The following is a 13,676-nucleotide window of genomic DNA, read 5'->3' as shown; positions in this document are numbered from 1 at the left end:
CAGGGGTGGCCAACACGAGGCCCGCGGGCCGCATGCGGCCCGCCGGGAGTCATGTTGCGGCCCACGGAGCTAGTTCAAATGAACGTAAATGTTAACTTTATTGTACATATCATCAAAAGAACATTACCTCATGAGTTATTCGTATCATGTATTTTTAAATTATAGCTAAGAGAAGTTTGAAATATCTCTCATTTTTGGAAAAATTCATAGATTTTTAGCTATTTCAAATATCCCGCTATTTGACATTCAAGATTACTTAGTTTTTTGTCCGACGCTAAGCGTTGATAAAATTTAATATGAGACTTCAACTTCCGCTATATATGTTCTGTGGTCTTCGGCGTTATCGGGAAGCTCGCAATGCTGTCGGGCTTATACTCATAACTACTTTCAGTCCAGCTTGACAAAGTTCCGTGTTATTCTGTAGTTTCGTTTTATTATCAGCAATGCATCTGGAGAGATTTTGCAATCGACGTTAAAATACATATTTAACATATTTATAATTACAGTTCAAACTACTGTAACCAAGTAGCCCGTCTACCAAATCGATTCTATAAGTAAGTACAGTCGACCCCCCTATAAGATCATTGATTTTTCCGTTTTATCTGAATTACATGTTGTACGAGTCACTTGAATTTTACAAATATGTGAGCCATTCACAGTCCGGCACACGTATTTGTAAAATCTAAGTGACTCGTACAACATGTAATTCAGATAAAACGGAAAAATCAATAATCTTATAGGGGGGTCGACTGTACGTGTTTGGCTCTGTACGAACATTATGTTTTGTTCCTCATCAAGAAGTATATTACTTGATATAAATAAAAATAAAACACCTTAATTTGTTGCTGAGAAAATTGATATAAGCTCGAATAATCTACTTTAATGAATAATGAAAAACTCCCTCTCAAATATTGGTAGTGAGCAAACGTTAGCCTGTCTACCACAAATATTATTTTAAAATCGGTCGTCTGTTTCTCCTTATAAGACTAACTGCTTCAATTTTTGTCCAATTCGTGAAAACTTTGGTTATGATCCTCTTATGTTTTCACGGAATGTATAGGCTCCTTATTTTGCGAAAATATTAGATTTAGAATATACGGTATATCGATATTGAATGCGGTGATTGGATCTGTGGTAAACAGAATTTCCTTTAAGTTACATTTTTAAATATTTTGGCAAATGGCGTATTTTAAACTTTATTAAATTTAAACTTTATACAAAAGATAGCAGCATCCTGAGGCTTCTACATCAATTTAAAAAACTTTTTATAGTGACCACGTGAGGGTCTATTATTTAATCGGAAGTAACGATCTACCATCCTGTTATTTAAAATGTATTATCGCGCATTATCTATGCTTCGACGAACAGTATAAGCTACTTATTTTGTAGGAAAATAAGATAATCTTCGTGAATTTTTTCAAATCTGTACTTTTCTAAATTCTTCAGTCTCTACTTTTTCATGGTAAGTCCGTCCGTCATTCTTGGCTGAGAATGTCTAGTACCGGTATAGTCGACAGTGCTGTGGGTAGAAAAATAATATATTTTAATATCATGCAAACCACTAATACTGTATATAGTTTTGGTATTTTTGAAACCGTGCCAGCAATGTTTAGTAATTCATACACAGATTATTTATTGTATTTATTCAGACACTTGGCAAATCTCATCATTAAATTTTATTCAGTTGATACGTGTTTATCTCATTTGTACACGTATCGAGACAGGACACGACTACCTTCTATCTTTGCGCCTCGTTGTCGTTTAATCACCCAAACTTAATGCAATGGATGCCCATTACATACAAGCTACCGTGTTAAATTTCGTTCCTTAATCGAAATATTAAACGAAATAGATGATTTAAGTCTAATTTTAAGATATAAGTTACATAGATCGATTGTTTATTAGAGACAGGAATAAAAATAATTCAAAAGCAAACCAATTGAAATAAAACTTTAGCTAATTTTATTTTTACTTATTACCGTAATGCAAATTTTTGCTGGAATACATATTTACTATTAGAATTATATTAACGATTAAGATTTCCTGCTGGAATTCATAAACAAAACTTATATTAAATTATTCAAATTAAATTCATTTACTGTTCTTTAATACTTGAAAAGTCACTTCATTTCCTAAATTAACCATTGTAAGTATTCCTGAAACCATTATTTCCTAAACGTTCTGATTATTGTCAGTAATGTTTATCATAGATAATTTTAACAGTTTAACTCCCAAATGTTTAGATATTATTAATTTTATATTTTACTTGATGTGCGAAAATACTAACTTAATGTTTACGAACTTGACTTAATATTTCTAAGAAGAAAATTAAATAAAAACGTGACACCAGATCTGTAAAAAATGGATATACATTGAAGACCATCCACTGTTTTATAGTTTTGTTTGTTCGACCCTTTCTTTAGCGTAATATTTCTCTTTAGCAATTTTGTATAATTCATTCATTGAAGTTACTCCCGTCTTCTTTACCAAATTATAAAATATACCATTTACGTTCTTCAATAATGCATACGGCGAGTCAAATTCTTGTAGTTTCCCGGTATCTAGTACCTAAAATTTTAAAATGTCTAATTAACAAAACATTGGTTTTTATATTATTTATTTATATATCATCAAAAAGAAGAATCTTACCAGCACTCTATCCGAATCGATGATTGTGTTTAATCTGTGGGCTATTGTCAACACAGTACAAGATTTAAATCTTTCTCGAATTATTTTCTGTAGACAGGAATCGGTCCTTAATAGAAAAGAAATAAAATATACCTCACAACTGAAAATATTAATATCAGTATAAAACACAAATGATGGATGAAAATAGTAAAATTGACTTCAAAATATCAATATCTACAACGTTTCATACAAACTCAGACCAATTATCATACCCGTGTTTTTTCATTTTCCGTCTTTTAGTTATTATACATGATAATATAGATTTTTTCGGTAAAAGTATCCCACAATACTGGCTGAATAAAACTGAATTAGTCGTTCGTAACACATGGGAGATTTTTCTAACCGCATTGCCTTTCGGAAGAACTTTCAATTCCAAAGGTGAAATCGTTGAGGAACCGCGAATCCACAACCCTGATACAATGGTTATTAGTTTCAATCAATCAAAGCACTCGGCTACCCAGTTAGAACGACTATGTCTTTCGCTTGTATTAAAAAAAAATAATATATTTTTTTCATCCTACGGAAATTCAAACACATTGTTAAAATTCGTCACCAGAGGAACGTTGAGGCATAATCTACATTTGTCAGCGTTATTTCTAAGTAGATATAAAGGAGCTGAAACCCCGAAATGATAAGGATGAGAACATTAATTAAAGTCGTCGTAAGATTTACCATTTCCAATTTTTAAGAAATATTTTAATTGGATTTCTTTGTTTTAAGAAACTTTTTAACTGGGCAGCTGAGTAGCCTAAAAAGTAAGGTCTGGCTGTCTATAGTTTGTTCTGGAACATTGAGAAAAATAAAATGCTGATCGTCTCAGAACTTTTAGAAGGACTGTGTCTTTTGTTTTTATTAAAAAAGTTGGGAAGTTGGGATTTTGATCATAAGAATAGAGTAGTCAGTCTTATAGCGCATAATGCAGTCGTTGGAATAAAAAAAAATATTTTTAACAACAGTATATAGGCAAACGATGATATAATATCTTGTTCTTCAAATTGTTTAAGTTCTAAGTGTACGAGTGAGCATGATAATAACTATCCAAACTGTCAGAGTTTCGTTACATGCAGAGCCTCAGAAGAGAAAGAAAACAAATACAAAGCTGGCACGAAAATGACACACAGATTTAACACAAATATTTTAAAGATTAATACAATACTCGCATTTTCTCGATTATAATGCACACTTTTTTTCCGACTTAATTAATTCGACTCGGTTCTTTTCGTTCGCTCCTCAGTTACGTGTATTACGTCATCAATATACAAGCGTGTTCTATCTCTCCATCACTTTGCTTTTAGTTTTCGTTAGTTTAATCTTATTTTAACTTTAAAAATACTGTATTTTTTAATATTTAATATTTTCTTAATTAATTAAGTACAATAAGAAAAATTATTAATTAATAATAAAACGATTTTATTATTTTTTCTCATTATACGATTTCATAACAATCGCGGAATCGAAAAAGGAAGTAAAACTGATTTTTGCGTTAATGCGTTTATTGTTTTTTGAATATTTTGCCTGCGATATTATTTTTCTAAAAATATCGTGGAAATAAGGTAGGTTGATACAAAAACTATTTACCGCACGTGTACTGTATATGAGCTTCAAAATAAATAAATAAAAATAGATTTTATCAAACAACGAGATCAGCCGATTAATTGTATCGTGTACAATATTTTACACCCCCCAAAAAAATACTGTAGGTGTAGGGTAAAATAAATTTTGTTTTCCCACAGTTAAACTTCGCCGCTAATTGCTGTTGTGATAACTTTAATATGATCTTCTAACGACAGCACTTTGCATTTCGGACATTTTCCAACAAATTGAAATGAATTTCCTTTGTTGCTAGATTAATTTATTAACACCTGCACCTAATTTCAAGGATGGAAACAGTCCCGGGATGGGTTCGAACGAGAGTTTAGATTAATTCATTATATTGAATATTAGGAAGCGGAAATGTTGTTGAGATGGGTTCTTACAATAGTTTCGACCAGATACATTCGCGAAAGTGGTCTCTTATTACAGGTGTTGTATGTTGTTTCGGACCAAAAATCGATGCCCGCGGTCGCGTTACACGGGGGTCGTTTAATACAGGTAACTTATACGAAGACTCTATGGATAAACTATTCCGTGCCAGAAATTTTTGCCCGTATTGACAGGTGCCCGTCGAATGCAGGTGGTCGCCTAAGCAGTTTTCACTGTACAAACTTAATTTTTATTATTACAGAGTTCTTCTCAATTTACGGGACTGAGTAAATAAACTATCACACATAAAACCTTTTTAACCAGTAATTTACAACTGTTATTTTAACGTAATTTATAACTGAAATTAGATAAAATTTTCTATTTCAAGTGTTCTAACCTTTTATCGATATTGGACGTTGCTTCGTCCATGACGAGAATTTTATTCCGGCGAAGAATGGTTCTGGCCAGACAAATTAACTGTCTTTCTCCCACGCTGAAATTTCTCCCTCCTTCCGTTAAGTGCGTATCCAACCCTCCAGGTAATTTACTAATAACTTCTTTTAACTGTACCTGTAATTCAGATGTTTTTGAAAGTATGTAGAAGTTGATTAAGTTTAATAGTTAAAGGAATTTGAAAGAAAATCAGAAACAAAATTGAAATATTTATTTAATTCTAACCTCTTTCATGACTTTCCACAGAGTTTCTTCCGAATATTCGTGGAAAGGGTCGATGTTTCTTCGAAGAGGACCGGTAAACAACATCGGATCCTGAAAAATATGTGGTGTTAATCTCTGCCTTTTACAACAATTTTAATTAGATATTTAATAATATGCGTTACAATTACAGAAATGGTAAATATTAAAAATATATCATTTCAATGATTATGGAATACGCACGATGCCTTTATCATTAATGCATAAGCGATGGTACGATTATATCTTTTCACTATTTGTATTAAAGCATTTTAGATAAGTTTGAACTTTCAACGATTCAAATCAACTGAAAAATCAAATTCGAAAGATGAAGAATCAGGATATTGCCAGATTATAGAAAATAACGAATAATCTGGCTGACGGATAATCGAGAGCAGTGAAAAATTTCTTTAAACGTAACTAACGTTTTCGGCCTATTAGATAGGCCAGGTTATCGAGAGAAAAAATATATGTTCTAAAAATAGACTATACAAAGTTCCTTATATATTTATACATCTATACATATACATAAACATGTATCAATATATAATAAAATAACAACCATCAGATATATCATGTAATAATATCGTATATAAAACACCAAAAATGTAAAAATGAAAATAATTATTACATAAGTTCGGAGGTCTAAAAAAACTTTTAAACTAACAAGTATGTAAGTATAATGGTAGCCCTTTTGCGTACGTTGCATTAATGCACGTATCTTGTAGCTTGCCCTTATAAATCTTTTCTGCGCTCTTCGCTAAAGTCGGGAGTTCACGTTCTTAACGATATCTGCTTCCTCCCATTTCACTATGGAGCCTTCAGCCTGCACCATCCGAGATAATGATGTGGCGTTGGATCCCTTATTTACACTATATTTGTGCTTCTTCAGCCTGATTCCCGAATTCCTTTTAGTAACACCAATATAGTTTTGCTTGATTCTTAATTCCATGTTTTCGTAAGATATCTCGTACACTCCGGCTTCTCCTACTTTATTAATGCTGTCCTAGTCATTCTTTAATATCTTATAGAGATTCGGAGCTCTTTTCAAAATCATTTTGGACTTTTTGCGGTTTGAAATTTCTTTCACGATGGCTTTCATACTTCTATCGTACATGAACTTTGTGATTGTACCGATACCGCCATATGCAGTCTTTATTGTGTCCATTTTGTAGCTTCTAATCAATCCTGTTATCGTATCTGCTTCATATCCTAGACTTCCGGCCACTTGCAATATTCTGTTGATCTCCTTCCGTGTATCAACTCCACTACTACAATACAGAAAGGCCCTTCTAATGAAAGCTCGGAAGGTAAGGATATACGAAAGGATGATTTGAGTCTGACGGGTTAAAGCGGACTATGCGTTGGTGTGACGTACACACTAGTGACCAAATGCCCTTTTGAATTTAATATATATCTATAAGAAAATGCACTCTTTAAAAACCTTTCTGTACAGAGGGTAGGCCCAGACCGGTGATACTTATGTCAGGATTGACACCACTGTGTCTTTTAAGGCAGACAGAGAAAACTTGTTGGCTGCGGTTCGGTTTTGCGCCAGCAGTCACGCATGAAGACACAAGGGATCCGTGATGGAGACTGCCTGAGAGATAATGCGGCAGAGAGAAATGCACACTACAACTTAATTAAAACGAAAAATAATATCCGTTTATATATGTAATCTATTTAAACATATGTTTACAACGACATTCCGTTTAACTTATATATATAGCGGCAAAATAAATGAACTCTAGTAACGTATCATACTAAATAAAACTGATATAGCGTAACATAATCTATTGGACTTTTTACTAGTAAATATGGAGTTCTAACCGAGAGAGCTTACATTAGTACGAGTGATACTAAATACCTTGATAACATAATTTATGAGTCGATAATTAGATTGTAGATCGTTCAGGAAATTCGTGTTCGTTATGTCGGCTTGTCAGGTTCTTGGATCGAGAAGTTTGCATGATCAGAGAACTGCAACATTGGACAAAAGCGACAGTCGAAGGGATCGGCGATAGAGCACAGTTATATTACACTTTCTTGGGAACAAAACAGGGTCGATGAACTCTCGGACTTCCAACTACCTTCTTGTCCTCGATTTAATCCTGTTATATTGGGGTCCTCCCCGTTTCGTTTCGATGTTTTCTTTTAGCCATTTTGAAACGATGGTGAATAATTGAATTTACTTCCTTGTGAAGCACCCTATAAGTCCCCTGTGAAAGGAAGTGACTCTGGGGGAGAGATATGATCATTCTTAGGTAATTAAATTGAAATTTTCTTTTTCGTTGGAATTCGAATAAATTTAAATTCGAAAAAAAACATTTTTGATGGAAAAATTTCGTCAAATCTGGCTCATACATTTCTGCTCAATCTTCAACTTTAGGCTGACATTGTTATTATTGACCTGAACCATAAACTCATTGATTTTTTGATCATTCCTCCACAGTACAAAGACTTTTTAATTTTAATTCGATGATAGGGTTTTGTCGCTCTAGCAAAGTGCCGCCCAAGGCAAGAGGAGCTTAACTTAACAGTGGCGTAGCGTAGGAAGTCTTTGCTCCCCTACGTTGCACCACTGTTAAGTTCTGTGGGGTCCACAATAGCGAGGTAAACGGTTGAACGGTCTTAAAATATCTGGAACAGACTCCCATGAAATATTCTTGCGTACTTTACTTTGTTCTGATTCGATCTCTGGTCCATGCAATAGTAGGTTGACACCTACACAGTTTCAGCATCCAGCATAAAGTACTGTGCACCTACAAACGATATACAGTAGACGCCGTATAAAACGGGTTCATATAATACGGATTCGTATATAACGGCGAAAAAATTGCGATCGTATTCCTATAAACACGCTAAAAGAGATTCGTATAATACGGTAAAACGTCATCGCCGACACGTGTCGCGACAGGATTGATCGAATGTAGACCAATAGCGGATATTGCACAAACCGTTGAGTTTAAACAAACAGCAGACCTACAAAAACCGTTTATTATTTAACGGCCATAAAAATTATATTTATATTAATGATGTATCCAAAGTTCAGCGAATTTTTCGCAGAAAAATAATTTATCAGAAAACAAGCGCCCGCCGTTCGATGCGCTGATCCACTACAAAAACAAGCTTACGCAATGACGTCGTCGAACGTTGCACACTCGGTAAGTAATCCTACAATTTTTTGTTTATATCACAGTTTATATGGATTATTCCCAAAAAATTATACGAGTTTTGGAAATGTCGAGTCAAATTAGTCTAGAATCGATTACTTTTATGGAAGAAAACCTTTCAAACAGCCGTATTCCGTAAATTGCATACGTGCCGTGCTGTGATTGGCTCATGTATTTAAGGACTCGTAGAACATGAATTTCATAAAACATGGAACGTATCTACCGTGTTTAGGGGTCTACTGTATTTTTATCATACTTTAAAAATTAAAGCTTTAGGAATGAAAAAAAAGGAAACCATTTTCACATAAAAAATATAAGAATTATTAACTAGGATTTATGTTGACTGAAATTGTGCTTATTTACTTGAGGAATGATGGATATTTTACTACGTAGATCTCGAAGACCGATTTCCTTAGTGTCGATTCCATCGATGGTAATTGTTCCCGTAGGCTCCGTCATGCGAAATAACGAAGCAATTATAGAACTCTTTCCAGCTCCTGTTCTCCCGACAATTCCTATCTGCAATAAATAAATAAATAAGTAAACATTTTACCCAATAACTACTAACAACAATCTTCTGATTTGTATGCGTTTTACCTTTTCTCCCGAGTCAATACGAAAAGTCAAATTCTTTAAAACGATATTTTTATCCTCGGAGTATTGTAAAGAAACATTATCGAAATGAATTACTCCTGTTTGTGGCCAGTCCGAGGGTGGTCGTTTTTCCGGCAAACTTTCGTACGTGGCTTCCGATTTTAATTTGCTGTATTTTAGAATGCGCTTCACCGAGTTCATCTGGAAAATTTACGTTTTATGAAGTAACACAGACTATGAAATTAGTTGAGGTAACAAGTTATATTATCTAAGATTATATATTATGAAGAGATTATATTATATGCAGAACTTCAATGATACTAATGATTGAAATATTTCTATACGAAGTGGTGTGGTAAACACCGTTAGATTTCTTGTTGTATATGTTAAAGTTTCAATTTGCTGTCATCTCGATAAATTTCGAGCGGTAATTTTTCCCTGAAAATTGACTGATTCTAAAGAAATGTTGACATATAGATACTTCGCCATTGTTGACGAGACTATGTCTTGTCTATAAAATCGCGCTGATGTGAACTGCTGAATACCTTAGAGGTATGAAGGAATACACGTCAGGAGGTATGAAGGAATACAGGTCAGGTGTTAAGAGTATTTGGTGCGCAAATCATGCGCACATAAAAAACAAACTTGTAGATAGTCAGGGGACCGAGAAGCGAATCAAAATAAAATACAAAATGGCGACATGGTTTCTACAAACAGGCAAAAGTGCGAGATTTGCGTATATGTTGCTCATTGGTAAGTTCAAAATGCGAACGTTTCGAAATCGAATTTTGACAAACGTTGAATTTTGAGAAACGAGTTTTGACAAACGGATAAGGTTGACTATAACGTAATAATCTTAATCTTCGCTACCGTTACTTTTGCCCGAGCAACGCCGGGCCTACTTGCTAGTTTACATATACTAGTGCTAAACATAACAATTAATTCTAACAATAAATGATTACTAACTTCTTAAACAAATAATACCAAAATTATCAAACCAACACCCAGATTCTTTTATTGGACTTTATTTTCTTAATAGACAGAATAGTGCAAAAACGTGTGAAATATAGTCATAAGAAAATTCTTTCTTGTAATAAGGTTCTCTTGTTCGAAAATTTAAACATCGTCCGATAAAGCAATTGGCTGTTCGTTTGATATTTGGTTTAACTATCGAATTGATTAGATATGGAATACCTGAAATTCCATTTCAGATGTAAATGCAATAAGATGTTGAATATTCAAACTTATTATTATTCCGTAATTCAGTACAAGTCCAATTTTGCCTCCTGCGTCATCTAAAGCAGCAAATATAAATTCAGAAAGATTTATATTACAGATTTCGGATATTTAAATATATTCACCCACCTGAATTATTCGAAACAATAAAAATAATAACAGTAATAATTAGATTTATGAAACCAAATATGTGACCGTATACGGAAATCCATCGAATTAAACACACGTAAATAAACAACGTTGAAGTATGCTTATCCTGATACTTATTAAACACGGATTTAAATCTGCTTTCAGCTTTAAATGCTCTAATTGTCGTCAGTCCGTAAAGCGATACACTCAGATGTGAAAATACTGGAATTCTCACTGTCAAAAGAAATTTGAATATGTAATACAAGTATTTTACAAAGTTTCTATCACAGAATTTAATTTTACTTTTTATATACTTTGTATAATAATTATTAACTTATTACATTTAAGAAAGACCAGAACATATTTACTTATATTTAACAAACTATTGATCAGAATTGCATAGACCTTAAAATGCAAGCAGAACATTGTGGTATTTATGTGAAACAACAACTGAAAAAGAAAACATTCTTCTTAATCAGGAATGTTCACTTCCTGGTTCCCGGGTCGCACTATGGCCCACTTTATATTATGATGCGGTCTATTGCACCCTAAATTTTTAGGTACATTTTCATTTACTTTTTAAAGTATGCCGTAAAAATTATTCTCGTTTCACTGATAACACTTTCATATCATAATACAAACCTGAACAATCGAAAATGTTGGCGGCGTGGTCTGTCATTTTGATTGTTTCAGTTTCAAAGATTTTTAAATAAAGTGATGTTGTTGATAAAGAATGGACACCTTTCATCAGACAGATGAAAAGAACACAATCCTTCTTTTGGAAAAAGTGTCAGCCATTTTTAGTGATCCGAAGCTAGGCCTAATGCAAAAGTGGAAACGTTAATTTATTCTTTATATCTATAAAGAATAAGTTAGACATTTCCAGTTCGGCATTTTTTATACTAACATAATTGTATAATACAGACCTCGGTCTATCTATTTGTTACTTTTGATAACATAATAATTTAAATATTTTCAATCGCAAATAATATTCGAAATTATTTCATGAACCATAAATTTATAGTTTTAATAACCCAGCATTTGGTCATGTAATATTACTAATATTACTATTTAATATTTCTTGGTCAGAAAAATATTTCATAATTAAAACTTGTTATCTGCCTTATTTGCAATGATTTTTAATTATTTATTTGTGCTTTAAAAAATACAGTAAATTATGAGAAGTTTTCTGAAATTAATTAAAGAAGGTAACAAGAAGATTTTTTTACTTCAAAAACAGAAACTGAATTAAAATTGTTTAGTAATTCATTTTTATGTAATTATGTGATGCATCAGCCGGATACCAGGTATAACTCGTTGGATTTAAACGCAGGGAATCTTTTTATGAAAACTTTTTGAAATCATTTTTTACTTAAATTTTATAAAGAAGTTTTACTTTTATATTAAATGTTATAAAATGGCAAAACGCTTAATTTTCAGAGTAAAAAGAAAGATTTAAAAAATGTAAATGCTAATAACGATCAACATTTGCATTAAGACTCCCCACTTGATATAAGACGTTCGACGCAATTATCTCTCTACCGCTCGGGATTAACCACTAAAATATAATAGCATCAATTCTTCCTATCCACAATTTCCATGCGATATTATATTTTTTACACTGTACCTCAACCTGACAAGTTACACAACCGTTCCAATTTTGTAAAGTACTTCGTGGGTTGCCTTAATCATGTAGAGTGATTTAATTTCGACTTGCTGTAGTACATTATAATTCGAAATGCCGTTCCATGCACTATAGCATTTGAGATAAATTTCCTTCTGTTTTTAGAGATACCTGGGTATCGTCCTCGACCCTAAGCTAACCAGGAAGCCACACACCCACTATATCTACAACAAAGCAATCAAAGCCAGCCACTCGCTCAGAAGCATCGCACGAAACCTCTAGGGACTAGACAGTAGGACCAGTTCCCTCATCTACAAGGGTGCCATAGAGCCAATGTTAACCTACGGGTGTGAGGTCTGGAGCTACTCAGCCCAAAAGATACACATCAGACGCAAGCTGCTTTCAGCCCAAAGGCAAGCTCTAATTGCAATCACTAAGCCTTATAGAACTGCCCCTACAAACGCCCTCCAAGTGATCGCTGGCCTATCTCCGATCCACCTTCAAATTCTTCAACGGTACGTCAAAAACCTCATAATCAAATATCATGCAAAAGAGGTCTCAACAACGCAGCTCTATAATATAATCAACGGGCTAAACCTGCCAAACGACATCCAGAATCTCATCAGGGACGTGGACGACTATGGTATTGATGTAAACAACAGTAACGAACTTACCCACCCATCGGAAACCACAACCATGATCATTCACGACATTCAGGACAGTCCCCCCAAGGGGAAGAACTTCTACACAGACGGTTCCAAAACTGCCAACTCTGTTGGAGCCGCTGTCTACTTCACGGATACCCTCACCCCCAGCCACTGGCAAGCTGTCGCAAGGCTAAGGGACCACTGCTCAATTAACCAAGCAGAATCCCTGGCCATCCTCCGTGCTCTACAACACATAAACAATCATCCCCAAAGGTTTCAACACGGCAAAGTAAACATCATCAGCGACAGCAGGATTGCCTTGTGGCAGGTTAAAAATGAAAACCACAAGCTTCCAATTGTCAACGACAGCCTCAAGATTCTAAAACATTTAAGGGACAACAATATACAAATCTACTTCCACTGGGTCAAGGGCCACTCAGACACTAACGGAAATGATCGGGCTGATGACCTAGCCAAAAAAGCCGCTAACATTACTTCAAAAATCCACTATCAGGCCCTACCACTCACGGCTGTTCTCAGCTCTCTCCGTTCCATTATAATTAACAAATGGCAAAATGAGTGGGACAACAGCACCACGGGTCGCTACACGTACGCCTTCATCCCCAACATCAACCAAAGGCTGAACAATCACGTCTTCCATACCAACCACGGCCTGACCCAGATGCTCACAGCACATGGAAACTTCAGGGCATACCTCAACAGGTTCCACAACAAGGGTAACGCCAAATGCAACTGCGGGATTCCAGAAGACGAAGACCCATTCCACATCATTTTCACTTGTCCGAACTACAACTCTCAGAGGAGACCACTCCGCAATGAAGCAGACTCTGAAGGACTTCTTTGGCCATGCCAACTGAAAGACCTTGTTAACAACAACAAACTCTTCGAAGCCTTCAAGACCTTCGTTTC

General features: G+C 34.4%; 1 protein-coding gene across 2 annotated transcripts in view; it reads right to left on the bottom strand.

Moving 5' to 3' along the window:
- Positions 1–1,200: 1,200 nt before the first annotated feature.
- Positions 1,201–13,676, bottom strand: part of LOC111639934 (multidrug resistance-associated protein 4-like) — a 55,635-nt gene continuing 43,159 nt past the window's right edge. The window contains exons 9-17 of one of the 2 annotated variants that reach the window (XM_023385897.1): positions 10,476–10,709; positions 10,305–10,405; positions 9,114–9,311; positions 8,880–9,035; positions 5,329–5,418; positions 5,048–5,220; positions 2,650–2,755; positions 2,372–2,568; positions 1,201–1,519 (exon numbers count right to left, since the gene is read on the bottom strand). In XM_023385897.1, the coding sequence (XP_023241665.1) occupies positions 2,392–2,568; positions 2,650–2,755; positions 5,048–5,220; positions 5,329–5,418; positions 8,880–9,035; positions 9,114–9,311; positions 10,305–10,405; positions 10,476–10,709 (1,235 nt within the window). In that variant the 3' untranslated portion in view covers positions 1,201–1,519; positions 2,372–2,391. Of the gene's footprint in view, positions 1,520–1,951; positions 2,569–2,649; positions 2,756–5,047; positions 5,221–5,328; positions 5,419–8,879; positions 9,036–9,113; positions 9,312–10,304; positions 10,406–10,475; positions 10,710–13,676 lie in introns of those variants that run through there. The other variant, XM_023385896.1, reaches the window with a different exon arrangement.

The sequence above is a fragment of the Centruroides sculpturatus genome, unplaced genomic scaffold (assembly GCF_000671375.1).
Source record: "Centruroides sculpturatus isolate CEXI.00-Female unplaced genomic scaffold, Cexi_2.0 scaffold1169, whole genome shotgun sequence".
Classification (NCBI taxonomy): domain Eukaryota; kingdom Metazoa; phylum Arthropoda; class Arachnida; order Scorpiones; family Buthidae; genus Centruroides; species Centruroides sculpturatus.
The sequence above is the reverse complement of the archived record's forward strand: the minus strand, read 5'-3'. Positions and strand labels throughout refer to the sequence as shown.